The 14,270-nt window shown below is 37.9% G+C and overlaps 1 protein-coding gene across 1 annotated transcript; it reads right to left on the bottom strand.

Moving 5' to 3' along the window:
• Positions 1 to 691: 691 nt before the first annotated feature.
• On the bottom strand, positions 692 to 13,495 carry PTCHD3 (patched domain containing 3; the record flags this gene model as incomplete). Its single annotated transcript, XM_081153660.1, has 4 exons — positions 692 to 2,368; positions 5,652 to 5,797; positions 11,420 to 11,541; positions 12,488 to 13,495. 4 exons carry the CDS (start codon positions 13,493 to 13,495, stop codon positions 864 to 866), a joined length of 2,781 nt encoding a protein of 926 aa, XP_081009786.1. The 3' UTR covers positions 692 to 863.
• Between the last annotated feature and the right edge of the window lie 775 nt (positions 13,496 to 14,270).

Genomic DNA, 14,270 nt, shown 5'->3' with positions numbered 1-14,270 from the left:
GGGGCTGGTACCCCTCGCTCCTCAGGGGGAACTTCCACAGCCGAGATAACCCTCTTGATTTTTATTGGCCATACATGGGTGTGGGACCAGCAGATTCCAGGATTCTTACCTGTGTCTCTGCCCCTCCTACCAGTTTCGATGTGGCTTCTTCTTTAATTTCATAGTTGTAGGACTTCCATTCAGCTCAGTTTCAGGTGGTTCTGAATGATGGTTGTTCTGTAGTTTAGTTGTAATTTTGATGTGGTTGTGGGAGGAGGCGAGCACCGCATTTACCTACGCTGCCATCTTGGCCAGACAGGTGAATATTTTCTAATCTTGGAATAAGCAAACATTTCCTAGAGAAGGCACAGAAAGCACTAACCAAAAAAATAAAATGAAATAAACTGGATTTCAAAACTTTAAAAACTTCAGTTCATTATAATACCATTAAGAAAACACAGACTGGGAGAATAAACAGAACTTTTACATCATAATACATATAGGAAGTACAATAAAAATAATATTCCATTTATGATATAACATATAAAATACTTCAATTCCAGGCATGAAGTTCTAATAATAAAATAAAAGGGAAAAATAACTAGAAATTTATTCTTTATACTTCATTGTATAGATCATAATAAAAAGGACAACACTTTCTAATTTAGTAAAGATATTTTAATGAAAGACTAATTTTTCTCAGGATATTTTAAATAACATTTTAAAATGGGATTTTCAAGTTTTAAATAACATTTTAAAATGGGATTTTTTTGCTTTTAGTTTATTGACTTCTGTTAATAGTGCATTTTTTATCAGATTGAGTTGGGGCAATCAGGAAGTCTATAATTGGCCTTTGATTTGCTAGTGGATATTCAAACAAACCTTCAAAATAAGGTTAGGAATACTGGAATAAAAATTAGACCATGGATAGTCCCAAATACCATAACAAGAAACATAATCTTAAAAAATGTCCTGAAGATGTATGCTTTAGCTGCAGATAAAACACACACCCCTATTACTGTTGAAATTGCACTTTGTAACACAGGGTAGCCTAGCATATACAATGCCTCAATTGCTTTTTGGTTTACTGAGGGCTCAGAACTGGAAACAAATGCATAAGAAATGTGTGCAGAGAAATCAAACGAAAACCCGATACAAATGACAAGATTAATCATGGATATGGAATCAAGATTGATGTTCCAGAATGCCATGAAACCTGTTACTCCTACAATAACAGAAGTAATAGCAAAAGTTACCCACAAGGAACACAGTGGATTAGGGATTAACAGTAAGGAAACAATGAACATAGCTGCTGATGCAACGATGACATTTCGAATAGTGTTTTCTATTATTGCAGTATACTGATCAAAATATATGAATGCCTGGTTATATACCATGAGGGGAATTTCACACTTTTCGGCCAAGTCTCGTAACTGGATTAACATCTTCTTCTTATGGGTTGAAGTAGGAATACCTATGGTCTGAATGAAGGCCCGGGAAGAAATGATTTCATGTGATGATGACATATTAATATCATACTTAAAAAGTGGGAAATCCACAAAAAAGCTGGAAATGCTGGTTATAAAAGTATTCTTATCATTTATATCTTGTCTTTGACGTTCCATATATTCCACATATTCTCGTAACCAAGACTCTGTAAGATTATTATGTACATAGTGGTTGTTTTCAAAATCTGCCAGACATTTTTCCAATTTTTGCCTAGCATCTTTATCCCAGTAGTTAAGAGTTTCAGTAACAATAACCATCACCTTGGGACCATATTCTGGAAAATACTCTTCTTCTACATCAAAATATGGTGAAATGTAGGAATTGTCACTTGCCAAATTCCGAAGGTCTAAACCTTCCTCCACTTTGAGACACCCACATATACTACTTATGAGGTATATAATGTACAGAAGCACTACAATATACTTGGTCTTAGTGCTTGTGAGAAAAGGGCCAAAATAGTCTCTAAAGAACAAATTCATTGGATGAACATCAGCTTCCTCTTCATCTGGGAGAGAATTAAATGGGAGACAGCAGCACCTTTTTAATGAGGAACATTTAGGGGCAAGGGTATCTGTCTTTTTTAACCAATGTAGACAGACTAATTCTCTTTTACCATCCAGGGCCATAAATGCTCCAAAACAGGTGATGTTGTAAATATAACAAAAGAGCAGGGTTGTTCCTGTATAAATGCAAAAGTACTGTATAGACCTGAAAGAGGTCATAATCCCTGTATAGAAAGCCAGGATGTTAGTGAGAGTGGTGATTGTAATGGACACTGCCACTTTTGAATAGACACTGCACATACGCTGTTTTATGCTATCCACGAGTTTGGTCTTCTGCCAGCCAGAAATCATGATAAATATGTCATCAACCCCAACACCTGTTAAAAAAAAAAAAAAGGAACAGAATCTTCATAAATATTAATATCCATTAAAAAAATTAAACAGATTGCCCTGGCCGGTGGGGCTCAGTTGGTTGAGCATCATGCCCTTCACTGAGAGGTCACCGGTTCAATTCCCAGTTATGGCACATGCCTGGGTTGTGGGCTCGATCCCCAGTAGGGGGTGTGCAGGAGGCAGTGGATGGAAGTTGTGCTCTCACATTGATGTTTCTCTCTCTCCGTTCCTCTCTCAAAATACCAATAAAAATATATTTAAAAAAATTAAACAGATCAATTTAAACTCTTTTCTTGGTCCATTTCTTAAAGTCTTATTTATCTTGCTCAATCTGTGCTTTGATGCTACTTTCTCTGATTCTTTTTTTTTTTTTTAAGTGTATCTTTATTGATTTGAGAGAAGGAGAGGGAGAGAGAGAGAGAAACATCAGTGATGAGAGAGTCACTGATCAGCTGCCTCCTGCACTCCCCCGCCTGGGTATCGAGCCCGCAACCCGGGCATGTGCCCTGACTGGGAATCGAACCTTGATCACCTGGATCCTAGGTCGACGCTCAACCGCTAAGCCACGCCCAGCCAGGCATCTGATTCTTTCTTTTGTTGCCTCTGAACCCATAATAGAATTCATCACTCCCTCTGTAATAACTGTGCTTCGTACATGCTCCTGTTCTTCACATGTAGCACAGGATATTCTACTCTTAGTCGGCATTTAGGGTGTTTCAGTGATGAATAGGGAAATCTGGTTGACTGGTTGTTAGTCAAAGCAGTGTTAGCAATGCTTCTTTGATTCTGCCAGGATACCAGAGAAACTGTTTTCTCTCAAGCCATTTCACACTAATGCACAAACACAATGAGCCAATATTCTGTTGCTTAAAATATAAGCTGGACTTAGACGTGTCCTACAGTAAGCATCTAGCTATCAATGTGGTATGATGTGAGAGGCACCATATAGTTTATAGACATATACACACGGTTTTCCTGCTGGGCTGTTTTTGATAGCCAGAATGTTATCATTCAAACTTCACTTGCCCAGTTTAAGGCCTTATCTCATTAAAATGAAAGTATCCTTGATATCAGAAATATGTCCCAAAGTAAATCTCAAGGGTCCTTTAAATATTAACGCCTACTAGGTCATTAGTTGTTTCCCACAATGACATTTCATGATTGGTTTGGAATAAAGCAGACTTTGAAACCATACTAAAGACTGGGAATAGAGGACTACAAAGAAGAAAGGGGATTAGAAAGAACAACATGAACATGTTGCAGATAAATTCTACCTCCTCAAGCTTTCTAATAGAGCTGACACTACTTTCACTCATGGACATATTTGTTTCTGTGTGTACTGATAGAATCAATACTTGGAACTAAAATGCTGATCTTAATTTAAATTTTGGGAGATTATGGATTGCATGAGAGGGTACTGGGGATTGCGACTTTAAATTGATGTTCTATGGGTATAATCAAGGTAGAAGGATCTAAAGTAAAAATCAAAAGTACTAAGAATCAAGAATGAACTCATTGATATTTATTAGGTATTTAAAAACTGGTTTTGCCCTAGCTAGTTTTGCTCAGTGGTTAGAGCATCAGCCTGCAGACTGAAGGGTCCCGGGTTCAATTCCAGCCAAGGGCACGTACCTTGGTTGCAGGCTCAATCCCTGGCCCCAGTCGGGAGTGTGCAGGAGGCAACCAATCAATGTGTCCCTACCACATCGATGTTTCTCTATCTTCCACTCTCTCTGAAAAGCAATGGAAAAAATATCCTCAGGTGAGGATTAAAAAACAAAACTGGTTTTATCATTTATAGAACACTGTTAAGAAATTATCCACATGCAGTTCTTGAGTTGCTGCAATCACAAACACACTCACACACATATACACTCACACTCCTATGTACGCACAGACTACAAAAATGGTTTATATTAAGTCAATTATACACACTTTATTTATAGTTGTGGGGAAGACTGAATGATTAAATGTGTGTATGAGGAAGGTGTGCCCTGAAGGGCTAGAACAAATAAACTGACATCCAGTATACAGCTGACCCACTATCTCCCCCAGGAAACCAAATATTATTTCTTCCAAGTTGTTTACTTTCCAAAATATAAAAACTTTTGTTTTCTCATGCTTATTCTAAAAGAAATTCTGAAATTAAAGAAAAATACAAACAAGAATTTAAATGGCTCTAATTCCACCCTCTGGGGATAATTCTGGTTAACATTTTGATGTTTATCCATTCAGAATTTGCTCTATAAAAACATATAGATATAACTGGACCACTCTATTTCAAACATCGTATTTCATAACCAGTATTTTTCCATTTAATAGTATTTATCTACTTTTTAAAGATGGAAAGTGATTCCAAAATTTTAATATGCGATATATATATATATATACTTATATATTAAAATATATCTTTATTGATTTCAGAGAGAGGAATGGAGAGGAAGAGAGACAGAAACATCAATGGTGAGAGAGACGTCACTGATTGGCTGCCTCCCGCATGCCCCGATGGGGGATTGAGCTCGCAACACGGGCATGTGCCCTGACCGGGAATTGAACCCCAATCTCCTGGATCCTAGGTTGACGCTCAACCACTGTGCCACGCCCAGCCAGGCAATTTGCTATATTTTAATTGACCAATCCCATGTTCATATATGGGATAGGTTGTTTCAATATTTTCCTAACCCTAAATCACACCAAAACAAACATACTTGTTCTAGTTTTTGAGCACTTGTCTAATTAATAGGAAAAATTCCTAGCAGTGCAATTAGTAGGTCAAAGGTATTCCCTTTTCAATTTTTAAGTCTTTTGGTTTGTTGAAAAGTTGTACTAAAAGAAAGTGTGTATTAGTTTAAAATTTTCCTCCATTCATTTGCACACAACTCTCTCTAAACCTTCGATCTTACTAATTTTTATTAATCTAATAAGAAAACAAGGTGTTTCACTTTTGGTTTAATTTGAATCCCTTGATTAATTGAGAAATCAAATATTTTTTTCTTATATTTTCAATTTTTGGGGTGTGTGTGTGTGTGTGTGTGTGTGTGTGTGTACTGCCTATTCATGTTCCTTGTATTTCCATTTGGGGTGTTTGATTTTTCCAACTCTAAAGATACGTAATTCAATTTGATTTGATTTTTCCTGACATCTCATTTTGGATCTGTAGAGCCACCTAAACATAATTATTTTCCTTAATGTAACATAAGCCCCTCCCCCTATCTATTCTACACCCCCATATACACAGTATGTAGCCTCATATTTTGTTTTACTCACCTAGAATAAGAAATGGTGAATTTTTAACTATGGTCACAAATGGCACCCCAATGTGCAACAGCAGGCCAAAGCCACTCAACACTGATAAGGCAGTAGAAATCACTCCAAAAACTGCAACGCACATTTTGTTTCGTACACAGTCACGCCTGTAGGAGGAAAAAAATCATGGAATTTGTGGTGGTAGCTTTCATACCGAAATGCCATCAATTCATAACATTCTTGACTTAGACATGTATTCAGAAACCTCTTGGGCAATAATTCTCATACCTGTCTGCTGGAGACATTTAATTCCCAGGCACTATGCAAGTCAACTGCGGGCAAAAGGAGCAGAAAAGTTGGGAATCTGTACTTTTACTAAACTTCCCTGGGAGATTCTTATTTATTGATTTTAGCAGGAGAGAGGGAAGGAGGGAAGGAGGGAGGAAGAGAGGGAGAGAGAGGAACATCAGTTTGTTGCTCCACCTACTTATGATGCACTCATTGGCTGATTCTTTCATGTGCCTTGACTGGGGATTGAACCCACAACCTTGGTGTACTAGGATGATGCTCTAACCAACTGAGCTACCTGGCCTGGGCCCCTGGGTGATTCTTATACAAGCACTAATCCACTGGCTGGCATTTAAGAATCATAAAGTTACAGTAAAACACTGCAGATTGTTAATTTCACTCTGATGGTCAAAGGGGTGTGAATGGAATACAACAGAAGTTGAGGGCAAGTGGCAGCAGAGACAGTACCTGTATCCAAGTCCAAGTACTGACTCCCAACCTCTGCCTCCAGCTAGCCAAAACCACAATCCTCAATAGCTCCTGTGTTTCAAAGCTAGGTCATTATGTATTGTGGTTAATAACACATATGAAAAGCCTCCTTCTAAAATATTTTCAGGGTTCTCCTCTCCTGGTGAAGTGGGCTCTAGAGAAGTGGCTACTAAATGCAAAATAATTTTTAAATAACAAAAACTATGCCTGCTTTTTGTTGTTGTTGTTGTTGGACAAGCATAAATGGGGAAATATACACAACATTTTAAAGCATGGATTCAATACTTTACCTCCCCAACAACCACAACAGTACATTTTAATATACTAACAACAACCTCTTGTTTTATATTTTGTTTGTTTAATTGCTTCAAAACAAATGACTGATCCCTGCCTCTAGATATCTTTAATAGAAGAGAGAAACTATGTTTGGAATGAAGACTAGGAAAGTCAACTATGGAAATGGATCCACTGATTCCAAAACAGCAAGAGCATGACTAAAGACCTTCTTCAGGTAAGAACACCACATTAAAATAGCTAAAATTTCTTATATTTAAAAAAAATTCTACACATGGCTGTATTTTACTTTTTATTTGTTTTTTAACATTTTAATATTTCAATTACATTTGACATACAATATTATATTAGTTTTAGGTGTAGAACCCAAGTGATTAGACATTTATATAACTTACAAAATGATCGCCCCATTAAATCTAGAACTCATGTGACACCATACATAGTTTTTACTATATTATTGACTATATTTCCTATGCTGTACTTAACATCCCCATAACTGTTCTGTAACTATCAATTTGTACTTCTTAATTCCTTCCCGTTTTCCACCCATCCCATTAACCCCCCTCCCATCTGGCAACTGTCAAAACGTTCTCTGTATCTATGAGTTTGTTTCTGTTTTGCTTGTTTGTTTTTTAGATTCTATATGGCATTTGTCTTTTCTTTCTCTGTCTGACTTATTTTACTCAGTACATTACTCTCTAGGTCCATCTGTGTTGTTGCAGGTGGCAAATTTCTTTTCTTTCTTTTTTTTTTTTTTTTTTTATGGCTGAGTGATATTCCATTGTATATATGTACCACTTCTTCACCCATCCATCAATTGATGGACACTTGGGTTGCTTCCATATTTTGGCCATCGTAAATAAAGCTCCAGTGAACATATGGATGCATATGTCTTTTTGATTTAGTGTTTTGGGTTTCTTCAGATAAATATCCAGAAATGGAATTTTTGGGTCCTTCTTTGTCTCCTTTTATAGCCTTTGCTTTAAATTCTATTTTGTCTGGTATAAGGATTGCTACTTAAGCTTTTTTTGGTTTGTTTTCTTGAAATATCTTTTTCTTTTTTTTTACAATTTTGCAGGTTTTTTTTTAAATTTTATTTTTGTTTAAAATATTACAGATGTCCCTTTTGCTCCCCAATGACCCGTTCCACCGTCTCATCCCTTTCCCCAGTCCCTCTCCCCACCATTGTCTGTGTCCTTGGGTTGTGCATACATGCATATAAGTTCTTTGGTTACTCTCTCCCCCTCCACCCACCCACCCTCCTTCATCCCTCTGACCTTCCTCAGTCTGATCTATGCTTCCATGCCACTGAATCTGTTCTGTTCATCAGTTTATTAAGTTCTTTAGATTCCTTGTATAAGCGAGATCATGTGATGTTTGTCTTTCTCTGCCTGGCTTATTTCACTTAGCATAATATTCTCCAGGTCCATCCATACTGTCCCAAAGGGTACGAGATCCTTCTTCTTTATAGCTGCGTAGTATTCCATGGTGTAAATGTCCCACAGTTTTTTCATCCACTCATTTACTGATGGGCACTTGGGCTGTTTCCAGATCTTAGCTATTGTAAACTGTGCTGCTATGAACATAGGGGTGCATATATTCTTTCTGATGAATGTTTCAGGATTCTTAGGATACATTCCTAGGAGTGGGATCACTGGGTCAAAAGGCAGCTCCATTTTAAATTTTTTGAGGAACCTCCATACTGTTTTCCATAGTGGCTGCACCAGTCTGCATTCCCACCAGCAGTGTACCAGGGCTTCCCTTTCTCCACATCCTCACCAGCAGGAGTCATTTGTTGATTTGTTGATGGTGCCATTCTGACAGATGTGAAGTGATACCTCATTGTGGTTTTAATTTGCACCTCTCTGATGATTAACGACGTTGAACATTTTCTCGTGTGTCTCTTGGCCATCAGCATGTCCTCTTTGGAGAAATATCTTTTTCCATTGCTTTACTTTCAGTCTCTCTGCGTGTCTTTCAATTTGAAGTCTCTTTGAAGTCATAGAATATGTAAGGGTCTTGTTTTCTTATATATTCAGCCACCATATGTCTTTGATTGGAGCATTTAATCCAAACAAAGGCAGCACAAGAAAACTGCATATCAATATCTTTTATGACTATGTATGCAAAAGTGCTCAATAAAATTCTAGCAAACCCAATTCAGTAGCATATTAAAAGGGTTATACACCATGACTAAGTGGTATTTACCCTAGGAATGCAATAGTAGTTCAACATAAGGAAATCAATGTAATACACCACACTAATACAACAAAAGATAAAAACCACATGATTATCTCAGTAGATGCAGAAAAGGCATTTGATAAAATCTAACACTCATTCATGATAAAACACTCAAAGACAAGGCATAGAGGGAACTTCCTCAAAATGATATGGGCATTTATGAAAACTTCACAGCTGACATCATACTCAATGGTGAAAAACTGAATACTTTCCTCTAAGATCAGAAATAAGATATGGATGCCCATCATCACCAATGATATTCAACATTGTGGTGTTAGCCAGCAATTAATACAAAAAATAGAAATAAAAGGAATCCAAATTGAAAAGAATAACTAACATTTTCCCCAGATTATGTGATCCTATCTATGAAAGAATTTACAGGAAAACTACTAGTTAAGAAACAAATTCAGCAAAGCTGCAGGACACAAGATCAACACACACAAGTCAGTTCTGTTGTTATCCATGTGCAATGAACAATTCCAAAAGGCAATTACAAAAGCAGTTCCATTTAAATTGTGTCTAAAAGAATACTTAGGAATAAATTTAACCTAGGAGGTAAAAGGCTTGTACACTGAAAACCACAAAACACTGGTGAAAGAAACGAAGGGCCCGGCCTGGTATGGCTCAGTGGGTGAGCATCGACCTAGGATCCAGGAGATGGCGATGTGATCCCCAGTCAGGGCCCATGCCCGGGTTGCGGGCTCGATCCCCAGTCGGGGGCATGCAGGAGGCAGCCGATCAATGACTCTCATCACTGATGTTTCTATCTTTCTCTCTCCCTTTCCCTTCCTCTCTCTCTGAAATCAATAAAGATTTAAAAAAGAAAAGAAACGAAGGAAGACCCAAATCAATGAAAAGATTTCCTTAGTTCATGGGGAGGAAGACAATATTGTTAAAATGTCAATCTCATCTAAGGCAATTACAGATTCAACACAATACTAAAGTTCCAATGGACTTTTTTTCTATTCACAAATGGAAAAGTCAACCCTCAAATTTATATGAAATTGTAAGGGGACCTGGATATCCAAAATAATATTGAAAAAGAAGAAGAAAGTCGGAAGACTGAGATTTCCAGATTTTAAAACTTTTAACAAAGCTATAATAATCAAAATGGTATGGTACTGGCACATGGACAGATACATAGACAATGGAATAAAGTTTAGAGTATACAAATAAACCCATATATGTACAGCCAACTGATTTTTTCATCATCACATGGTACTTGGACAGCCAGATTTCCACATGTACAAGAATGAAGTTGGACCCCTACTTCACACTATATATAAAAATAATTAAAAACTGATCAATAACCTAAATATAAGAACTAAAACCATAAACTCTTAGAAGAAAACAGAGGGTAAATATGCATTACCATGGACTTGTCAATGGATTCTTAGATATAGCACCAAAAGCACAGTAGCAAAAGAAAAACAAATTGAATTTCATAAAAATTAAAAACTTTTGTGCATTAGAGGAAGTGAAGAGTCAATCCACAGAGTGGTAGAATATCTGCAAATCATATATCTCTGTTAAAGGTTTAATATCTAAAATATATAAAGTACTCAGCAACAACAGGACTCAACAACAGGACAAATGACTCAATTAAAAATAAGCAAAGCACTTGAATAGACATTTTTCCAAAGATATACAAATGGCCAATAAACACATCAAAAGATGCTTATCATTTGTAATTAGGGAATTGTGAATCAAAACCACAATGAGATACCACCTTGCACCTACCTGAATGGCTTTAATCCATAAAACAGAAAATAACAAGGGTTGGTGAGGAAGTGGAGACATTGCTCGTGGGATATAAAATGGTATAGCTTCTGTGGAAAACAGTTTGGAAATTCTTCAGCAACCTAACAGGATTATCATACAACCCACCAATTCTACTTTTAGGTATATACTGAAAAAGAATTGAAACCAGGGGCTCAAAGAAATATTGGTATACTAATATTCATTGCAGCATTATTCACAATACCCAAAAGGTAGAAACAGTCCAAGTGCCCATCAAAAGTTAAGTGGAAAAGTAAAATGTGGTATATACATACAATGGAATATTATTCAGCCAAAAAAAAAAAAAAAATGAAGTTCCGACACATGCTACAACATGGATGAACCTTGAAAATACTGTGCTAAGTGAGGTAAGCCAGTCACAAAAAGACAAATATTATATGATTCCACTTATATGAAATCTCTGGAATAGGCAAACTCACAGAGACAGAAAGGAGATTAAAGGTTTACCAGGGATCAGAGATAGCAATGGGGTGTTATTGCTTAATATTTAGTTTTTCTGTTTGGGTTGATGGAAGAGATTTGGAAACAGATAGTTGTGAAGATTGGACAACAGTGTGAATATTATTAACACTACTGAATCGTACACTTAAAATGGTTAAAATGATATGTTATATATATATGTTTTACCACAATTTTTTTAAAATAGGAGTTTATAAAAATGAATAAAAGTATTTTACCTGTAGCATGATGCGATTGAAAATAATATGATTAGAAAGTATGCCCAATAAAACAAAGGGATCACTGTCGTAGAACTTTTTTCAAATTCCAGTTGTCTAGAAAGTGATGTAAAGTAGACCACCTGCCACAAAAATGTACTCAGATAAATAACTTTTAATTATAATATTTGAGAGTTACAAACACTATTGAAACACTATAGCTTACTGATTTAAAAAAAGTGTTCAAATTCATTAAAAGATCAAAATACATGAATTATGATTTTAGAATATAGATTTGCTTCTTCCCCAAAATTTCTGGAATGCTTTTCAAAGTTTCTTACAAAATTCCAAAGTTTAAAATTTCTGAATATACAAAATCAAATTTTACATAAAACTGTGAAATCATTAATAACTAAAGAAATTGTGGCTTCTTCTATATTTTCATTAGGTTGTTACTTTTTACTATTTCAATTGCATAAATATAATTTCAGAAAGGCCTGGTATTCAAAGGCTTTTTCCAGTGGGTGTCTCACTTTGCCAGGCTACTCAGAAGTATTAGTAGGTTTGCTGGTCCAATAATTACTGAACAGTTAATATGTGCCTGGCACTATGCTATAATTTACTTGAAAAAAATGCTGAGCTAGTTATCTTTTTCAGTAACACCATGGAACACTTGCTTAAAGGTTTGTTTTTATTTGTTTTATTCCAGTGAACTTCAAATTTTAGGGGGCTCTTGGAAACAGCAAAGGCTTTAACTAAAAGTAAGCATTTCTAAGTAATTGTCTGGAAAACCAATCCCCAAAACTAAACCTAAAGACCAATGTCTGTACTGAACAGACCTACCTTGAGGATGTGGGATTTGTGTTTTACACCAGAATATTAACAAGGATCTAAGATTTGTGGCATCCTTTAGTGTGTTAAAGAAAGTTGGATTAAGTACCAAATATAGTAGCACATGACCAGCTTCAATTCAAGGACTCCACCAAATACTCAGGGAGTGCTACTATCTATGATCTTTGGAACAAGTCTTTTTATCTCCTTGCCCCTCCCTTTCTCCTGGCCTCCCTGTCAACCCCAGCTGCCACATACCCGGATCATCTTCAAGCCCAAACTCTCTTTCATATAGCTAAATTGGTTCAGGAAATGAATCAGCCACATCTTGCTATGCTCATCCTCTCCTTCTTTGGTCTTCAGGTAATACTGCAACCGCATGGCTCTGGCCTCCAGGAGTAACTGGTCCTTTCCAACCTGGTTGCCTAAGACGGTTCCACCAAGGGTGCCAGCCATGGAGACGCGCCGACCATTTTGGTGGTAGATAGGAAAGGTGATGCTTCTCAGGTCGAGGTTCTTGTCCACCTGCCAGGCAAACAGGAGTGGGTTGGAGGGCACGCAGAAGCCCTGGTTCTTGGCACACACATGATTGTAGAGGATCTGGGTTCCATCTTCCTGTGTCACATTTAGAGCCTGCACTGCACTGTCGAATTTGCTAACTTCTGATAAGATTTCTTGTTCCAGAAGGGAGTCAGAGTGGGAGACCACTAGAACAGAAGCAAAATTGACCTCAGTGCTTATCCTGGAGATGGAGAAGTATTGAGAGTTACTAGTGGTGAAATGTCCCTGCACAAAGAGTCGTTCAGCCTTGGCCGGGCTCCCGATCGGGGTATACTGTTCCTCGAGGTCCTCTTCTTTATCCTTGGGCAGGTAAATCAAGCCAGTGCTCAGGGCGGACGTCAGCAGTATGGGCACCAGCAGGAAGACCCATGGGTGCGAGCCCACCTTCCATCCCAGCCACTGGAAGGCCCGGGAGAGTGGACCCTCTAGGCAGTTGGTTCGGCAACGGCAACGGCGCCTCGGAGACACTTCAACTGATGTCTGTAATGAGGGCACAGATAAATCCCGCCCCGCTGAATGTGACTCCTTTGTCACTGGTGGCTCTGCAAGCTTGTCTGAAACCTGGTTCAGCTCTGGTTTCAGGGCTGGGAGTGGTGCTGCCTTCAGATCTGCCCCTTCATCCAAGTGTGATCCAGGCCCTGACTGCTTCAGCCGGGACTCTGGTTGTTGCTTCTCTGTGCCAGCCTCAGAGGTATTGAGACTCATTTCCATGAAGGAAAGGCCACGATCTCAAACACCTCATCCAGTAAGCTGCTCGGTGAGCGCCTCTCTCCAGCTCAGCCAACGGTTTCCCAACGGTTTCTCAACGGTTTCCTGGAGATTCTAAGTCTGAACAATGCTGCTCCTGCCTGGATGCTGGAGCTTCCACTGGGGAGCAGGTGACTCACAGTCTTACTAGCCCCAAATGGGTCCTCTCAGAGTTCAGTTAATAGAAGATACACTTCAGTCACCCTCTGACAGAGCTGCTCCCAGGGGTTTCAAGTTTTGGTGCCTCAGAGAGGGAGGGCTGAGATTTTTTTTGAAAATTGAATTTATTGGGGTGACAGTGGTTAATAAAATTATATAGGTTTCAGGTGTACAAATCTATAATACATCATCTGTATTTGTACTGCGTGTTCACCACCCCAAGTCTCCTTCTGTCACCATTTATCCCCCCCTCACCCTCTTTTACCTCCCCCCAACCCCTCTTTCCCTCTGGTAATCACCATACTGTTGTTTGTGTCTATGAGGGTTGTTTTGGTTTGTTTTTTTGCTTAATACCTCAAATGCTATGAGAGAAGAGTAAAATGGTGAGTTGTCACATGTATGTGTGTGCAACCTTATATATAGAGGAATCAGGACTTTCTTTTTAAGCAGCTCACAGAAGTCTCCTTAGAGCTGCTTAGATAACTGTTCATACATTTTTTTGACCTACGATTTTTCTTTACTCCCTAATCTTTTGAGGAAAACCCTGTCATATTTGAGAACCTGAACTTTTAGT

This window comes from Miniopterus schreibersii (assembly GCF_964146895.1).
Source record: "Miniopterus schreibersii genome assembly, chromosome: 1".
Taxonomy (NCBI): domain Eukaryota; kingdom Metazoa; phylum Chordata; class Mammalia; order Chiroptera; family Miniopteridae; genus Miniopterus; species Miniopterus schreibersii.
Note: the sequence above shows the minus strand (reverse complement) of the source record. Positions and strands in the feature narration are given on the sequence as shown.